The sequence below is a fragment of the Peromyscus leucopus genome, chromosome 1, assembly GCF_004664715.2.
Source record: "Peromyscus leucopus breed LL Stock chromosome 1, UCI_PerLeu_2.1, whole genome shotgun sequence".
Lineage (NCBI taxonomy): Eukaryota > Metazoa > Chordata > Mammalia > Rodentia > Cricetidae > Peromyscus > Peromyscus leucopus.
In genome coordinates, this window is record NC_051063.1 from 163892874 (window position 1) to 163906340 (window position 13467).

At 52.9% G+C, this 13467-nt stretch overlaps 1 protein-coding gene across 8 annotated transcripts in view; it reads left to right on the plus strand.

Moving 5' to 3' along the window:
* Catsperg (cation channel sperm associated auxiliary subunit gamma) overlaps positions 1-12508 on the plus strand; it is a 31295-nt gene extending 18787 nt beyond the window's left edge. For 4 of the 8 annotated variants that reach the window (XM_028859563.2, XM_037199513.1, XM_028859564.1 and 1 more), the window contains 18 exons: positions 106-156; positions 267-396; positions 1531-1642; positions 1885-2043; positions 2135-2244; positions 3002-3215; positions 4095-4157; positions 4249-4447; positions 4543-4661; positions 4847-4927; positions 5010-5066; positions 8637-8793; positions 8974-9037; positions 9140-9235; positions 9456-9545; positions 11702-11794; positions 11926-12025; positions 12112-12508. In XM_028859563.2, coding sequence (XP_028715396.1) covers positions 106-156; positions 267-396; positions 1531-1642; positions 1885-2043; positions 2135-2244; positions 3002-3215; positions 4095-4157; positions 4249-4447; positions 4543-4661; positions 4847-4927; positions 5010-5066; positions 8637-8793; positions 8974-9037; positions 9140-9235; positions 9456-9545; positions 11702-11794; positions 11926-12025; positions 12112-12369 — 2153 coding nt within the window. In that variant the 3' untranslated portion in view covers positions 12370-12508. Of the gene's footprint in view, positions 1-105; positions 157-266; positions 397-1530; positions 1643-1884; positions 2044-2134; positions 2245-3001; positions 3216-4045; positions 4158-4248; positions 4448-4542; positions 4662-4846; positions 4928-5009; positions 5067-8636; positions 8794-8973; positions 9038-9139; positions 9265-9455; positions 9580-11701; positions 11795-11925; positions 12026-12111 lie in introns of those variants that run through there. The other 4 variants (XM_037199514.1, XM_037199515.1, XM_037199520.1 and 1 more) reach the window with 4 other exon arrangements.
* Positions 12509-13467: the final 959 nt, after the last annotated feature.

Genomic DNA, 13467 nt, shown 5'->3' on the forward strand with positions numbered 1-13467 from the left:
GTTGCCAACAGAGTCTCATGTGAAGGTTGGAGAGTGGGTAGCTTTGCCCTGCTTCCAGATATTGAGAGTTCTTCAGCTTTCAGGGTGTTGTTTTCCTACCTTTAGAGACCCAGCACATGGATATTCTCTACATAATACCACGGTTTATCCCAGAAGGTAGGACCAGAGAGCAAGGGTAGTTTCCAGGTGGGCAGTGGGTGGGAAGAGCCCAGGTGACCCACCATTACTCCTCTCCACTACATCCTTTCCTCTTCTGCTATGGTCAGCTCAGGATTTGGACTTCCTGGTGCTACATGGGACAGAGACCTATACCAGAACTGCCATGATACCCAAGGGTTTGTTCTTCAACACATTCAACAACATGCTGTATATTTGGGGCAACTTCATCCTGCAAAGGTAGGCATAAGCCATCTCCCCAGTGACCCAGACGCACGCACGCACGCACGCACGCACACACACACACACATTTATATGAATAATTTTTGTTTGTTTTTTGAGACAGGTATCACTATGTAGCCCTCACTGTCCTGGAACTCACTATGTAGACTAGGCTGGCCTTGAACTCAGAGATCCATCTGCCTCTGCCTCTGCCTCTGCCCAATGCTTGAGATTAAAGGCATATGCCATAGTGCCCAGTAAAGTTTTATTTTACTTTAATTATGGTACCCATGTGTGTCTCTGTGGTGGTGTCCACAGGAGTGCAGGTATCTATGGAGGGAGGGCATTAGAAACCCTGGAGCTGGAGCCGTACGGCACTTGGAACCTACCTATAAGATCAGCAAATGCCCTTACCCTCTAAGCCACCCTTCCAGGGCCTTCAGCAGGCTTCTGTTGTTCCAATTAGGGTCTTGCTCATGTTAGGCAAGTAGTCCACTGGGAAGCCATAACCCAGCCCCCCACTGGTGACAAACAAGCACTCTCTGATGAGTCACCCCAGCCCAGCTCGAGGAGCCTTGTGTAAAATGAAACTTTCTGGACTGAACACACGTGAGCAATAGAAAGCATTCCTGGGGACACTTCAGAACTCTTCCTACTCATCTAGCCTCTTATTCTTCAAGATCTCAGGGGCCCGATGCCATCTTCATGGACTGTTGGCAAACTGCTCTTTCATATCCATTTGGTTTTAAAAGAAAGAAACCTAATTCAAAAACCAGTTAAGCACAAAGAATTTATTGGCTTATATTTAGAAATATCAAGCTCCAGCTTCAGGCATGTCTGGATCCAGGGCATTGCCATTGGGAGTTCATTTGTAGGCAAGATGGTGCTTTTACTGGAATCCTAGGCCAGAGGGCTGAGTCCTAGGGTCCCAAAAACATCAGAAAAGGGGCGATAAGGATCCAGGGCACAAGGACACTCCAAGGATGGTGGGAACTGAAGCTAGGGTCACAGGGCCGCTCTGCTGTTGTTTACAGTGCCAGCAGACAGGCAGTCAGTGAGTCCCACGCTGTACTGCGGTTGCGGTGGGAGAAAGAGATGGCTAAGGATTCCGGGCTGTCCTCATCCCTGAGCTCCCTCTCTCTGCCTCTGCAGCTACAATAGGATACACTTCATTTATCTGGCGGACTTCCCCAAGGACTCCGTCATCAAATACATGGTCAACTCTTACCAAGGAGACATGGCTTTTGTCACAGAAGGAGAAGAGGTGAGCTACCCTGTTCTTCTCCCCAAGCCCTCCTTGTTCATCCCCCAATCCCTCCTGCCCTGTTAGGGTGAACATCCTTAAGGGAATCCCAAAATAATGTCAGTAGAAGCCCTATCCGTAACAGGGCCCTGGAACTCAGAGAGGGTAGGAGACTTTTCCAAAGACTGTCACAGCTCAGTGCGAGAGTAGGAAGGTTGAAGTTTTTACCATCGCCCCATATATAATGACTGCTGGATCCACAGATCTGGTACTTTCTGGAAGGTGGCTACGATGTCTACCGGCTGGTCCCATCCAAAGGCTGGGACATCTACTTCAGCCTGCAGAAGCTGCAACACTCTTTTCTCTTTGCGGACCAAGAGTTCTTGGTCACCCTCTTCTATGAAGATGGGCAGCTCTATCAGGTGCCATGAAGGCTTGGTAGGGTGGAGATGGGGAGCAGGTTGGGGCTACAGGGAGGTTCCCACCAGCTTACCTGCCTGCTTCTCGCCCCAGCTGATCTATCTCGTGGACTCCGGGGATGAACGTTTGGTCAAGAGGGTCTTGCCTGTGGCACAGTTGCTGCTGTATGAACAGAACACCCCCTACACAGTGGCGACCGTAGGGTGAGAAAATGGGGACCATGAAGAAGTCTGAGAGCTCCCAGCCCAGGGGTGGGACCAAGAGCGACCCTAGGGATAGCTGGTGAAGGGTATGCTCAGCATGGAACAGAGCTCAAAGGAACAGTGTGGTACAGCCCCGGAGGGCTTGGGCCATCAGGGAGGAGGGGAGCTCCGACAAGAGGGGGAGGAGGGGTTAGTGAGGAGGAAGTGGGGGTGTGAGTGAGAGGGTGGGGAGGAAGTGGGAAAGGGTGTCTAGACAAGGGAGCCTTACTTGTAAAGGCCCTAAGGAGGAACAGTGACCAGGTGTTCAGTGACCGACAGACCCCAGCTTTGGCCCACACCTGCAGTCTTAGCACTTGTGAGATTAAGGCAGAAGAATTTGCAATTCAAGGCTAGCCTGGTCTACATAGTGAGACTGTGTGGGAGAAGAAAAACTTCTGGACATCTGCAGAGGGTGGAGCCAGAAAAGCAGCTGGAGGTGGGGGCAGAAGCAAGGCAAGGGACCTGGCTGGGATGGGGGAGAAGACCTCCAGTGGAGAGCGTGCGGAAGGAGATGTGGAGGGATGTCTGAGGGACAGCCACCAGAGTGTGTCCAAAGACTGCGGAGCATGAGGGGCTGAGCTGAATTTGGTATAAGCCAGGCTAAATTTGGGGAATCAGCAACTCGGAAGTGGTGGATGTAGGTCTGGGGACGTTCCTGATACTCCCCAGGAGTCAGCATCTCTCTCCCCTTGCATGCTCATCGCCCACTGCTGCCCAGGAACTTCTGGACGCCCTCCTTCACCAACCTCTGCCCTTTCAAGGTGATGCGTCTACGTGACCTACCCAAAAAACAGCATCTTGCACGTCAAGAGCTCTACCATGCTCCACCTCCTCTGGTCTCCGAATCCCTGGGCTTCCACAATAATAAGACACTTGCTGTCTATCAAGGCCTTGTCTATTACCTGCTGTGGCTGCACTCCAAATATGACAAGGTGGGCACCTGGGGGCACTGGAGAGGGACCTGTTCTGTAGAGGTGAGCTTGAGGGGGGTAGTGCAGCCAGAGTGGAGCCTGAAGTTCAAAGAGGTAGGGAGGGTGAAGGGGCAGGAGGCAGCAGGTTTGAGCTGGATTTGAGAGCGGTTCTTAGGGGTGAGACCCTTGGATTAAAAGCCAGGAAGCCAAGTTTAGGTTACAGTTGCTGGCTCATGCCTGTAATCCCAGCACTTGGGAGGTGGAGGCAGGAAGATCAGGAGTTCAAGACTAGCCTTGGCTTCATGAGACCCTGCCATAATAAAGGGCGTGTGCGTGGGGTGTGTGTGTGTGTGTTGCGGGGCGGGCACCTGGTGTGATGGTGCAGCCTTTATGTCTTTACCCCAGCTCTCTAGAGGCAGAGGCAGACAGAACTCTTGAGTCTGTGGCCAGCCTTGGGCTACATAGTGAGTTTCAGGACAGCTAGGGCTACATAGTGCGACCTTGTATCAATAAAAAAAACAACCAAACAAAACAAAAAACCAAAACAAACCCAGGGGCTGGGGAGAGATGCACAGAACATGAGGACTCAGCACAGAAAAAGCTGTGTTTGAGGGCTGGGCCTGTAATCCCAGCTCTGGGAGGTGGAGTCAGGTTTGATCAGAGAGACTCACCGGCCAGCCAGTCTAGTCCCGTCAGGTCAGGTTTCAGTGAGAACTCCGTGGGTGACTTCTTTGGAAACACAAGCAAGGTTTCTGGCTTCCACAAGCTCACACAGACACAGGAAGCCGGTTTTGGGGCCGGGCTGGGGTGTGTATCTCCTACTTTGGGCTATGAACTGAACCCAATCCTAGAGCTGTCAGCCTCCTCCCGGTCACCTCACCGTGTCTGACCGTCCCACAGCCCTACGCGGATCCCGTGCACGATCCCACTTGGCGCTGGTGGGAACACAAATCACAATACAAGGTAGGTGGACAGGTTGGGAGTTGGTGGAGGGCAGCACTGAGACGCCCCGTCCAGTCCAGCATCCACTGACTGACCACCCCGGTGCATCCAGGATTACTACTTCTACCTGTCCAGCAACTGGCTGGCGGCGGAAGGCGTGTACATCGACATGAACAGCTACCAAAAACTCTACAATATCTCGCACGACCACGGGCTGCCCGAGATGGTCTTCCTGGACAAGGGCACCTCATTTAGCTTCACTGTCTTCCTGACGGCGCATGAGCACACCTTCAAGCTCAGTGCCAGCTCCGGTCTGTGGGCGGGTCCTAATTGGCAACCGAGGGGCGGGCCCTGGATCCTCCGGGGGTGGATCCCAGGCATCAAGCCCCTCCCTCCTCCCTGCTAGGCTCCAGCTACCAGGTGGAGAAGAAGTTAGCAGTGGCTGTGGTTGTTGCGGATCCCGAATGCCTTGACGTAACTGTGAATCAAGATGTCCTTCTTAATCGAAAAGCAGTGCTCTACAAGGTGAGAAGGCCAGAGAGGAGCTACAGGACCTTGGCCGCTGTCCCTCTGGTCCTCTGCACAGTCAGCGGAAAGCCACAGCTCTTATTAGCCCCTCTGAGCCCCAGTTATCAGGTCTTTGAATGTCTCTGGATCCTAGGACAGATTTGGATATCCCCTTATTTTAGTCTCTCCTTCCTCTACTTCAGATTACAATCAAGGACAGAAAAGTCTGCTATGATCAGGGCATCAGTGGACATAACCTCAAGAAGACTTCCTTGATGGTCAAAGTATGGTCCAAGCTTGAGGGGGAGGGTGTGGGGAGAGAACACTGGCCCTTGGGTTCCTAACATCACCTATTCCTACCCACAGGTGTTGGGATCTTCTGGAAAATGCTTCCAGACCACATACCTTGGGACACGCACGCAAGTACTAGAACTTGGGTACTAGTTACCATCTTGGCTATGGCATTGAGAGTAGAGGGTTGGGTTGAGTTGCCACAGGGTTGGTTCCCATTGCTGTCCTGGGAACACCACAAATGCATTCATGTTTTTAATTTATGTGTTGGAGGGTGGCGGCGGTGGCGGCGGCGCACCCCTTTAATCCCAGCACTCAGGAGGCAGAGCCAGGCGGATCTCTGTGAGTTCGAGGCCAGCCTGGTCTCCAAAGCGAGTTCCAGGAAAGGCGCAAAGCTACACAGAGAAACCCTGTCTTGAAAAAACAAAAAAAAAAAAAAGTAAAATTTATGTATTGGGTATTTTGCCTGCATGTATGACTGTTCACCATGTGTGTGTACCTGGTGCCTGCAGAACCAGAAGCGGGCATCTGATTCCCTGGAACTGAAGTTACAAATGGTTGTGAGCTGTCACGTGGGTGCTGGGAATGGAACCCAGGTCCTCTGCAATTGCAGTTGCAGCCAGGGCTCTTAACCTCTGAGCCACGTCTCCAGCCCCTGCATTCAGATTTTCCCTTTCTCACTGTGATCCTTATTCATGCCCCCACCCCTCAGGAAGGGTCTCTGAAATGGCTGTCTTCACAGCTCTGTAGGCTGCACACATGCCTGTGTGCTTTTACAATTGTATTTCATCACAAGGAAACTGACACACGTGTGGCATACAGACAACATGGCCAACCCTTCCACACACTGCCCCACACTGCTCCCCTCCATGCCCCCATTTCCAGTACCAGAGATTGAACTCAGGCCTTTGAGGATGTTGGGCAGGCACTCTACCACTAAGATACCCAGCCACCCCTCACACGTTGCTTTAGATCTTCTCTCTCAAATGTTCTTGGTTCTCACCTTCTGTTTTATGATTCTTCTCTTGCTTACACATGTGCTATTCCCCTTCATACAGCTAGCCACTGAGGCCTGGAGAGCCTGGAGAGGCCCTGGAGTCCTTGTTCTCCACAACTTTCCTGTCCACCCACCAGCAAACTCACTCGGTGCTCCGCTTTGCTGGTCTGGAGTGCCGCAGGCAGTGGGAAATGGGGGTGATGGGCAGAGACTCTCGGAGGACAGGATGAGTAAGCGGGAAGGGGAGAGGCTGAGACGTTCACATCTGGCTGTGTACTGGGAACAGGTGTGTGTGTGTGTGTGTGTGTGTGTGTGTGTGTGTGTGTGTGTCTTCCAGAACGGTAAGGGAGAAGGGAAGAAAGTTGAGGTTTAGGGGAGAAAATAGATAGGTTTTAGGTATGGTCTTCTTTTTTCCTTCCTTCCTTCCTTCCTTCCTTCCTTCCTTCCTTCCTTCCTTCCTTCCTTCCTTCCTTTTGAGACAGGGTCTCACTTTGCCATGTGGACTGGCTTCAAACCATATTGACCCTCCTGATTCAGCCCCCTTAGCCGGATTCCTTCTTGTGTTGCTAGAGAAGGAATGCAGAGACACACCCATGCTGATTATGATTGTACGATGAGCTGTGGGCCAGCCTTCTGGGTCTGTTTTGAAGGGTTGAAATAGGGAGCTAGGCAGGCATGGCTGCCGCCATGGCTGTATCCCATCCCTGAGGAGGCAGAAGCTGAGCCATATTCCTCCAGCACCTCACTGTGAATCCTAGGCCAGTGTTCTATAGGGTCAAGCTACATTCATAGCCTAGGGCCAAAATTTTTCCACATGAACATCCGGGAGACATGGAAGTCCATTAAGTAAGATAGACTGAATCTTAGATGCCCACCAGCCTAGTGAGTGCTGGCTTATTCATCCAAAGTGACTGGCCTGGCTCAGGAGATGCTTACTCTACACCCACCAAGCTCAGGCCACAATCTCCGGATGTCATGACCTAGCCCCAGATGGGCCTAGAGAGTGTCTTCATTCTGAAGACAATGTCATGAGGGCTCCCCAACCCATGGCACTCATTCTGGGCTCTACTTCCCTCCGGTATCACGTACTCCTTTTGGTGGACTGTAGTCCAAACTCAGACCTGTGGGGTGTGAGTAGAAGTTGGTGTGCAGGTGCAGGCATCAGTGGCCTCGCATGCACAGCGTTGCTAGCAGTCTGGATCCTGTCCCTCTGCTTTAGTCCCTTACTACTGTGCAGCTCTGTAGAATGAATAAGTAACTTGGCCTTTCCATGTCTAGTTTCCCGTTTATTTGTTTTTGAGACAGTCTCAAATAGCCCAGGCTTTCTAGGAACTTGCCATGTAGCTCAGGATGACCTTGAGTTTCTGATCCTCCTTGCATCCCCTCCAAAGTACTGAGATTACAGTGCAAACCACCACAAGTCTCCTCCCCCCCCCCCCCCCCCCCCCCCGCAACACACAACACAGGGTCTCAGTCTGTAACACAGGCTGGTCTGAACTCACTGTGTGGCCCAGACTAACCTTGAACTCACAGCTATTCTCTGGCATTGGTCTCTCAAATGCTGGGATTAGAACCTGAGCCACCACAGCCGGCTGCCCCTCACTTTTGTCATGTTTTTGTTGTTGCTGTTGTTTGAGACAGGGTCTTGCTATATATAACCCCGGGATTTGACCTCAAATCCCAGATCCTCCTGCCTCAACCTCCTAGGTGCTGGGACATCAGGTATGTGCCATCACACATGTCTTGCCGTCTCTAAAATGGGGGATATTGCCTAGCATGATGTTATACACCTTTAATCTCAGTGCTCTGGAAACAGAGACAGATGGATTTTTGTGAGTTCAAGGCCAGCCTGGTCTACAAAAGTGAGTTCCAGAATAGCCAGGGCTACACATAGAGATCCTGTCTCAAATAAATAATAATAAATAATAACAAAATGAGGCATATTAATAGTCTGTACCATATAGGGCTCATACAGCTCACACAGGCTTAAGAAAATATGTTAAGCTCTTAGAACATCACCCAATGCCTTGTACACAGGAATTGCTACACAGGCCTTGGCATTTATCAGAAATACTGTTTTAGCTAGGTGTGGTGGGATGTGACTGATTCCTGGGGAGGTGGAGGATGGAGAATTCAAGGACAGCCTGGACTCTAGAAGATTCTATCTCAAAAACCAAGGAAACGGGGCCTAGTGGCCCACTCTTTTAATCCTCCCAGCTCTTGGGAGGCAGAGGCAGGAGGATTTCTGTGAGTTCAAGACCAGCGTGGTCAATGTCGTAATTTCCAGACTGGCCAGGGCTTCACAAGGAGTCCATGTCTCAAGCAACAAGAAAGAACGTGAAGTTGAGGGGATCAGGGAAGCATGGTTGGATCTGGAAGGAGTTAAGGGGAGTGAATATGATCAAAATATATTGTACAAAGTTCTACAATTTAATAAGATATTAAAAACACTAACAACAAACAAGGGCTGGAAATGTAGCTCAGTGGGAGTGTGCTTGCTTAGCACTCAAGGAAGGCCCTGGTTCCAACCTTAGCACTGCCAAGGAAAAGCAGCCAGGCGGCAAGGATGAGTCACTACAGTTGCGATGTGGCCAGCTGTGCTGGTGAGGGGCTGGTAGTCTAGCGTGTGACAGAGGGGGGGTTTTCTCTCTGCTCCGTCATGGCAATCTGGCAATCCCCCAGCAGCAGACCTTTTTCCTACCCAGGGTCACTTGATGGTGCCGTTGTTAATCGGCTGTCCCCCTGGCAAGCGCCTGGCCTTCGACGTCACCTACACGATTCTGCACTCCCAGCAGCTCAACAAACACTATTTCGACTGTGTGGTGTCCAACGCCGAGATGCCGTGCTTCCTCTTTCGTGACTGTGTGTCCCATTCCTCCACCCAAGTTCACTGCCCTCCTGGCCTGGCCATTTTCCCTTCCCTCCCATGTTCCCTGGGCCCCAGCCCATCACCTGCTCTAACCCTGAGTCCCTCCACTTCCCTCCTGCTCCTCTCTGGACAAAACTAACTTCTTCCTCCCCTCTCTCCTTCACAATCCACAGTGTTTCAGCCCTTCTTCTTAGTCCAAGACATGGTGACGGGAGACTCTGGCCGTTTCCTAGGCAGGTAAGGAAAGACTGGCTGGAGGCGGACAGTACTTGACCAGTGGAGAGGGGAAATGCACAGTTCAAGACCAGAGGGGTCCATATTTGCCTCTGCATTCTGCAGTTACTTGCTGAAGGTGGTGGGCGGAGGTCGCACAATGGACACCATCCGAGACTACACAGAAGAGGAAATCTACCGCTACAACAGCCCGCTGGACAAGTAATCCCTCGGGGCCCTGTCCACAGTTGGTGGGTCTGGCCTGCGGGGCTCCTCTCCCACTTCCGGTTAAGCAGGGGACTCTTACTGCAAACCTCACCCACCCAGTGCCCCAGACCCCCCTACAGTGAGGCCTAGGCTCCCGCACCGCCCACCAGGACCACGCCCTTGGGTGCTGATGACTTGCGCTCAGCCCACCCTGACATTATTCGGGTCCGCACAGAACCAATAGCCTCATCTGGAAAACGAAGGCTGAAAGGACCACCCAGGACAAGAAGTTCTACATAATGTCGCAGCAGAGCCCGGGGATCGAGTGAGTAGAGTCCCGGGAGCTCTCTGCCCTCCAGGTTTGTTGTTTGTTCTTGTTTGGATGCTCAGGTCTCAGTCTGCCAGGCTGGCCTTGAGTTTGCTCCATACCCGAGGGTGCCCTTGTTCTTCTCCTTCTCCCCAGCTCTGGGACTACAGGTGTGCGCCCCCACACCGGGATGCTCGGCTCGGTGCGGGCCGCGGGCCGGGTAGCTTTCTGCCGACGAGCTACAGCCCCGGCACCCCGTAGCCTGTTGGTTTTACTTTGTTTTGTTTTACAGAGTCTCACTAGGTAGCTCTGCCTCATTTCAAAATTATGATTGTCCTTCTCTGCTTTCTGAAATTCGGGGGTTACAGACACGCTCGTGGCACAAGTCTCCCGGCACCCCTCTGGCCCATTGTGGCCTCTGAGAAGCTCCCAATAGTCAGTCACATCAATTGTCTTTGTGTTTCCCAAGGAGGGCGAGCCTTTGTATAGAGAGGTCTTCAGGCCTTGGCTCACATGCTCCCTCCTTTAGGAGGGCTTAACCATGCCCTTTCTTTCCAGATGGGCAGCTGGCACCTCTGGACTCCCACATGGCCTTTCCCACGCTGATGCTCTGCCTCCACCTCCCCCCTTCCCTGACCCTCTGCCCGCACCTCCCCCTTCCCTGACCCTCGGCCCGCACCTCCCCCTTCCCTGACCCTCTGCCCGCACCTCTCCTTCCCTGACCCTCTGCCCTCACCTCTCCTTCCCTGACCCTCGGCCCGCACCTCCCCCTTCCCTGACCCTCTGCCCGCACCTCCCCCCTTCCCTGACCCTCTGCCCGCCCCTCCCCCTTCCCTGACCCTCTGCCCGCACCTCTCCTTCCCTGACCCTCTGCCCGCACCTCTCCTTCCCTGACCCTCTGCCCTCACCTCTCCTTCCCTGACCCTCTGCCCGCACCTCCCCCCTTCCCTGACCCTCTGCCCGCACCTCCCCCTTCCCTGACCCTCGGCCCGCACCTCCCCTTCCCTGACCCTTTGCCCGCACCTCCCCCTTCCCTGACCCTCGGCCCGCACCTCCCCCTTCCCTGACCCTCTGCCCGCACCTCCCCTTCCCTGACCCTTTGCCCGCACCTCCCCTTCCCTGACCCTTTGCCCGCACCTCCCCCTTCCCTGACCCTCGGCCCGCACCTCCCCTTCCCTGACCCTCTGCCCGCACCTCCCCTTCCCTGACCCTCTGCCCGCACCTCCCCCTTCCCTGACCCTCTGCCCGCACCTCCCCCTTCCCTGACCCTCTGCCCGCACCTCCCCCTTCCCTGACCCTCTCTGCCCGCACCTCCCCCCTTCCCTGACCCTCGGCCCGCACCCCCCCCTTCCCTGACCCTCGGCCTGCACCCCCCCTTCCCTGACCCTCGGCCTGCCTGCACCTCTCCCTACATTTTGGTCCTGACCATTCTAAGCTGTCACAGTCTCCTGAAGGACTGGTCTCTCTCCTCCATAGCACAGCTCTTAAACAGACACAATACAACCTTTTTTTTAGTGAAGAATGAACAAATTAATGCATAGTAAGCATTCACTGACAGTTAAATGGAGATGTTAATGAATGAAGTTCATTAGTATGAATGAGTTCATTAGTATGTAAGGGCTCGATAACCGTTTTTGATTCAATGAAAGGAAAACCATGATACCACAAGGCAGCAAATGAGCAAACTAGCCAACAATCCGTGTTTAGTTCAGGTTTATTGAACAAAAATCAAGAGGGAATAAGGGAGAAAAGATGTGAGTTTGTGCCTAGCTTGTGTTGAGACTGTGCTTGTGGGAGGAAGGTGGCACCCAGTGGGTGCTTAGCCCACCATGTGGGTGGATGGCCAGGGAGGCAGGGAGGCAGGGAGGCAGCGGGCACTGAGTGAACAGCCTGCTCAGGGCAGGTGCTCAGACACCATCACTGTTCCAGTGGATTGAGTAGGCAAGAGAAGGCAGAGACCGTAGCCTGGGGGCGCGGCTCAGGGGAGAACGCTGGCCTGGACCGCACTACTGAAGCCCGAGGGTGGGGCCTGGCTCAGCAGTTCGAGTCCTCACCTCGCTTGCATGAGTTCAGTCGGAAAGGGAGGAAGAGCCTGGGGAAGGTGGAGATCGTACTTCGCTGGCACGTACTGGTGTAAGTGTAAGTGGTGCAGCTGCCCAACCTTGGACTCCTAGGTGGCTGTGTCTAGAGAACTCCCCATGCCATGATATCACTCCGCAAAGCATCTTTGCACCTGAATTCTTCCTCAAGTTGTTGGTGAGCAATAGGTAAGCCAGGCATGGAGCCTCTGTGAGGGGGGAGGGCGGCGGGGGGTGGGGGTGGGGGTGGGTTGAGATTGTTCCATGGGAAAATGCCCCACTACTTAACTAACCCAATCCGGACTCTGTTCCCTCCTCAGAGGAGTAGATACTAGCTCATACTGTGACTACCAGCTCATCTTTATACTGCATTTGCATGGGCTTCCGCTCAGCGCCCAGCGGTCTCTCTTCATTGTCCTTGTGAGTGGCGGCCAAAGGCTTCCCTCCTGGGTGGTCAGGGGTTCACCCCACACCGGTTACCCATGACTACTGTCCTGTGCTCGCAGGTGTCCTCCAGCCTGTTTGTGGGCCTGGTGGTCTTCTACATCCTGTTCTGCCTCCTGTGGCCCCACATAGTGAAGGCCTGGGTCTCATTGCGCTGGAAGATTAACAACATCATGGCAGCAGAGTCCTTCTATACATACGCCACCTCCAGCGCGGCGCTCAGCCTCCAGTCTCAGACAGCCTCAGAGCCGAGTATCAAGGCTCCCTCCAATGCAGGCTCCAGAGTGGATAACGCATTGGAGAAGGAAGTGGTGGCCTGAGTCTCGTCTGTACCCTTCCTTATACACCCTTAGGCCTCGCCTGCTGGGAATGCAGCCTGCCACCTACCCAGGATTTTCTGGTTTGCTAGAATGTTCATGTCTCATTCAGACCCAAATAAAAGCCTCAATTTCAGAATCAGCCCTGAGTCTTCAGGAGGGTTCATGTGTTGCTTGGTTTGTACCAGTACAGCTGTAGTTACCATTAAAAGACCAGAATCTACGTTTTCAAGATGGCGCGGACTTTGGAGCTTACTGGCAAGCCTGACAGCCTGGATTTGGTCCCAGGACTCATGGTGTAGAGAGAGAACTAAGTCCTTGAGACTGTCCTCCGACTTCAACATGCATGGGGTGTGAACATACACAGAAAAGGAGGGTGACACGAGCGTGCGCGCACGCACGCACACACACACACACACACACGCACACGCGCACGCGCACGCGCACACGCACATTAATGTCTGAAGTTAAGCCAGGTGTGCATCTTTGATCCCAGCAGAGGAAGGAGGCAGAGGCTGGTGGAACTCTGAGTCTGAGGCCAGCTTGGTCTACATAGCAAGTTCCAGGCCAGCCAGATCTACAGGACCCTGTCTCAAACAAAACAAAAAAAACCTATCAGAACAAACAACAAGACAGTGCTCGCTAGTGTGGTGCCTCAAACAGTCATCTGACCTCTTAGGAGCCTGAGGGAACAGAAATATTCTGAATCTGAGGCCAGTCTGGGTCACTCAGTTACTTCCAGGCTGGCTTAGACTACAAAAGAAAGACCCTTTAAACTGTAAATGATTTAAAAAGTCAAGCATGTTCCTGGTACTGGTGCTGGCAAACAATGTAAAGCTTCAAATTCCACTCTGATTTTGCTGAGACGCTATTCAGGATGGCTGTTGGAGAACAGGCAATTCTCAGTGCAGTTGGCTGCACTCAGGTCGAGCTGAATGCCCACACTGGCTTCTCTCTCTGTTGCCTGCATCACGTTCTGATAATCTGGTGTCCTAGTTGTAACAGCCAGTATGTATTTTGAGTGCCAGTGTCTGTCTAGTGGCTTATGAAAGGATTTTGTGGGGTTTGTTTTGTTTTTTAAATAATTTATTTAACTTTATT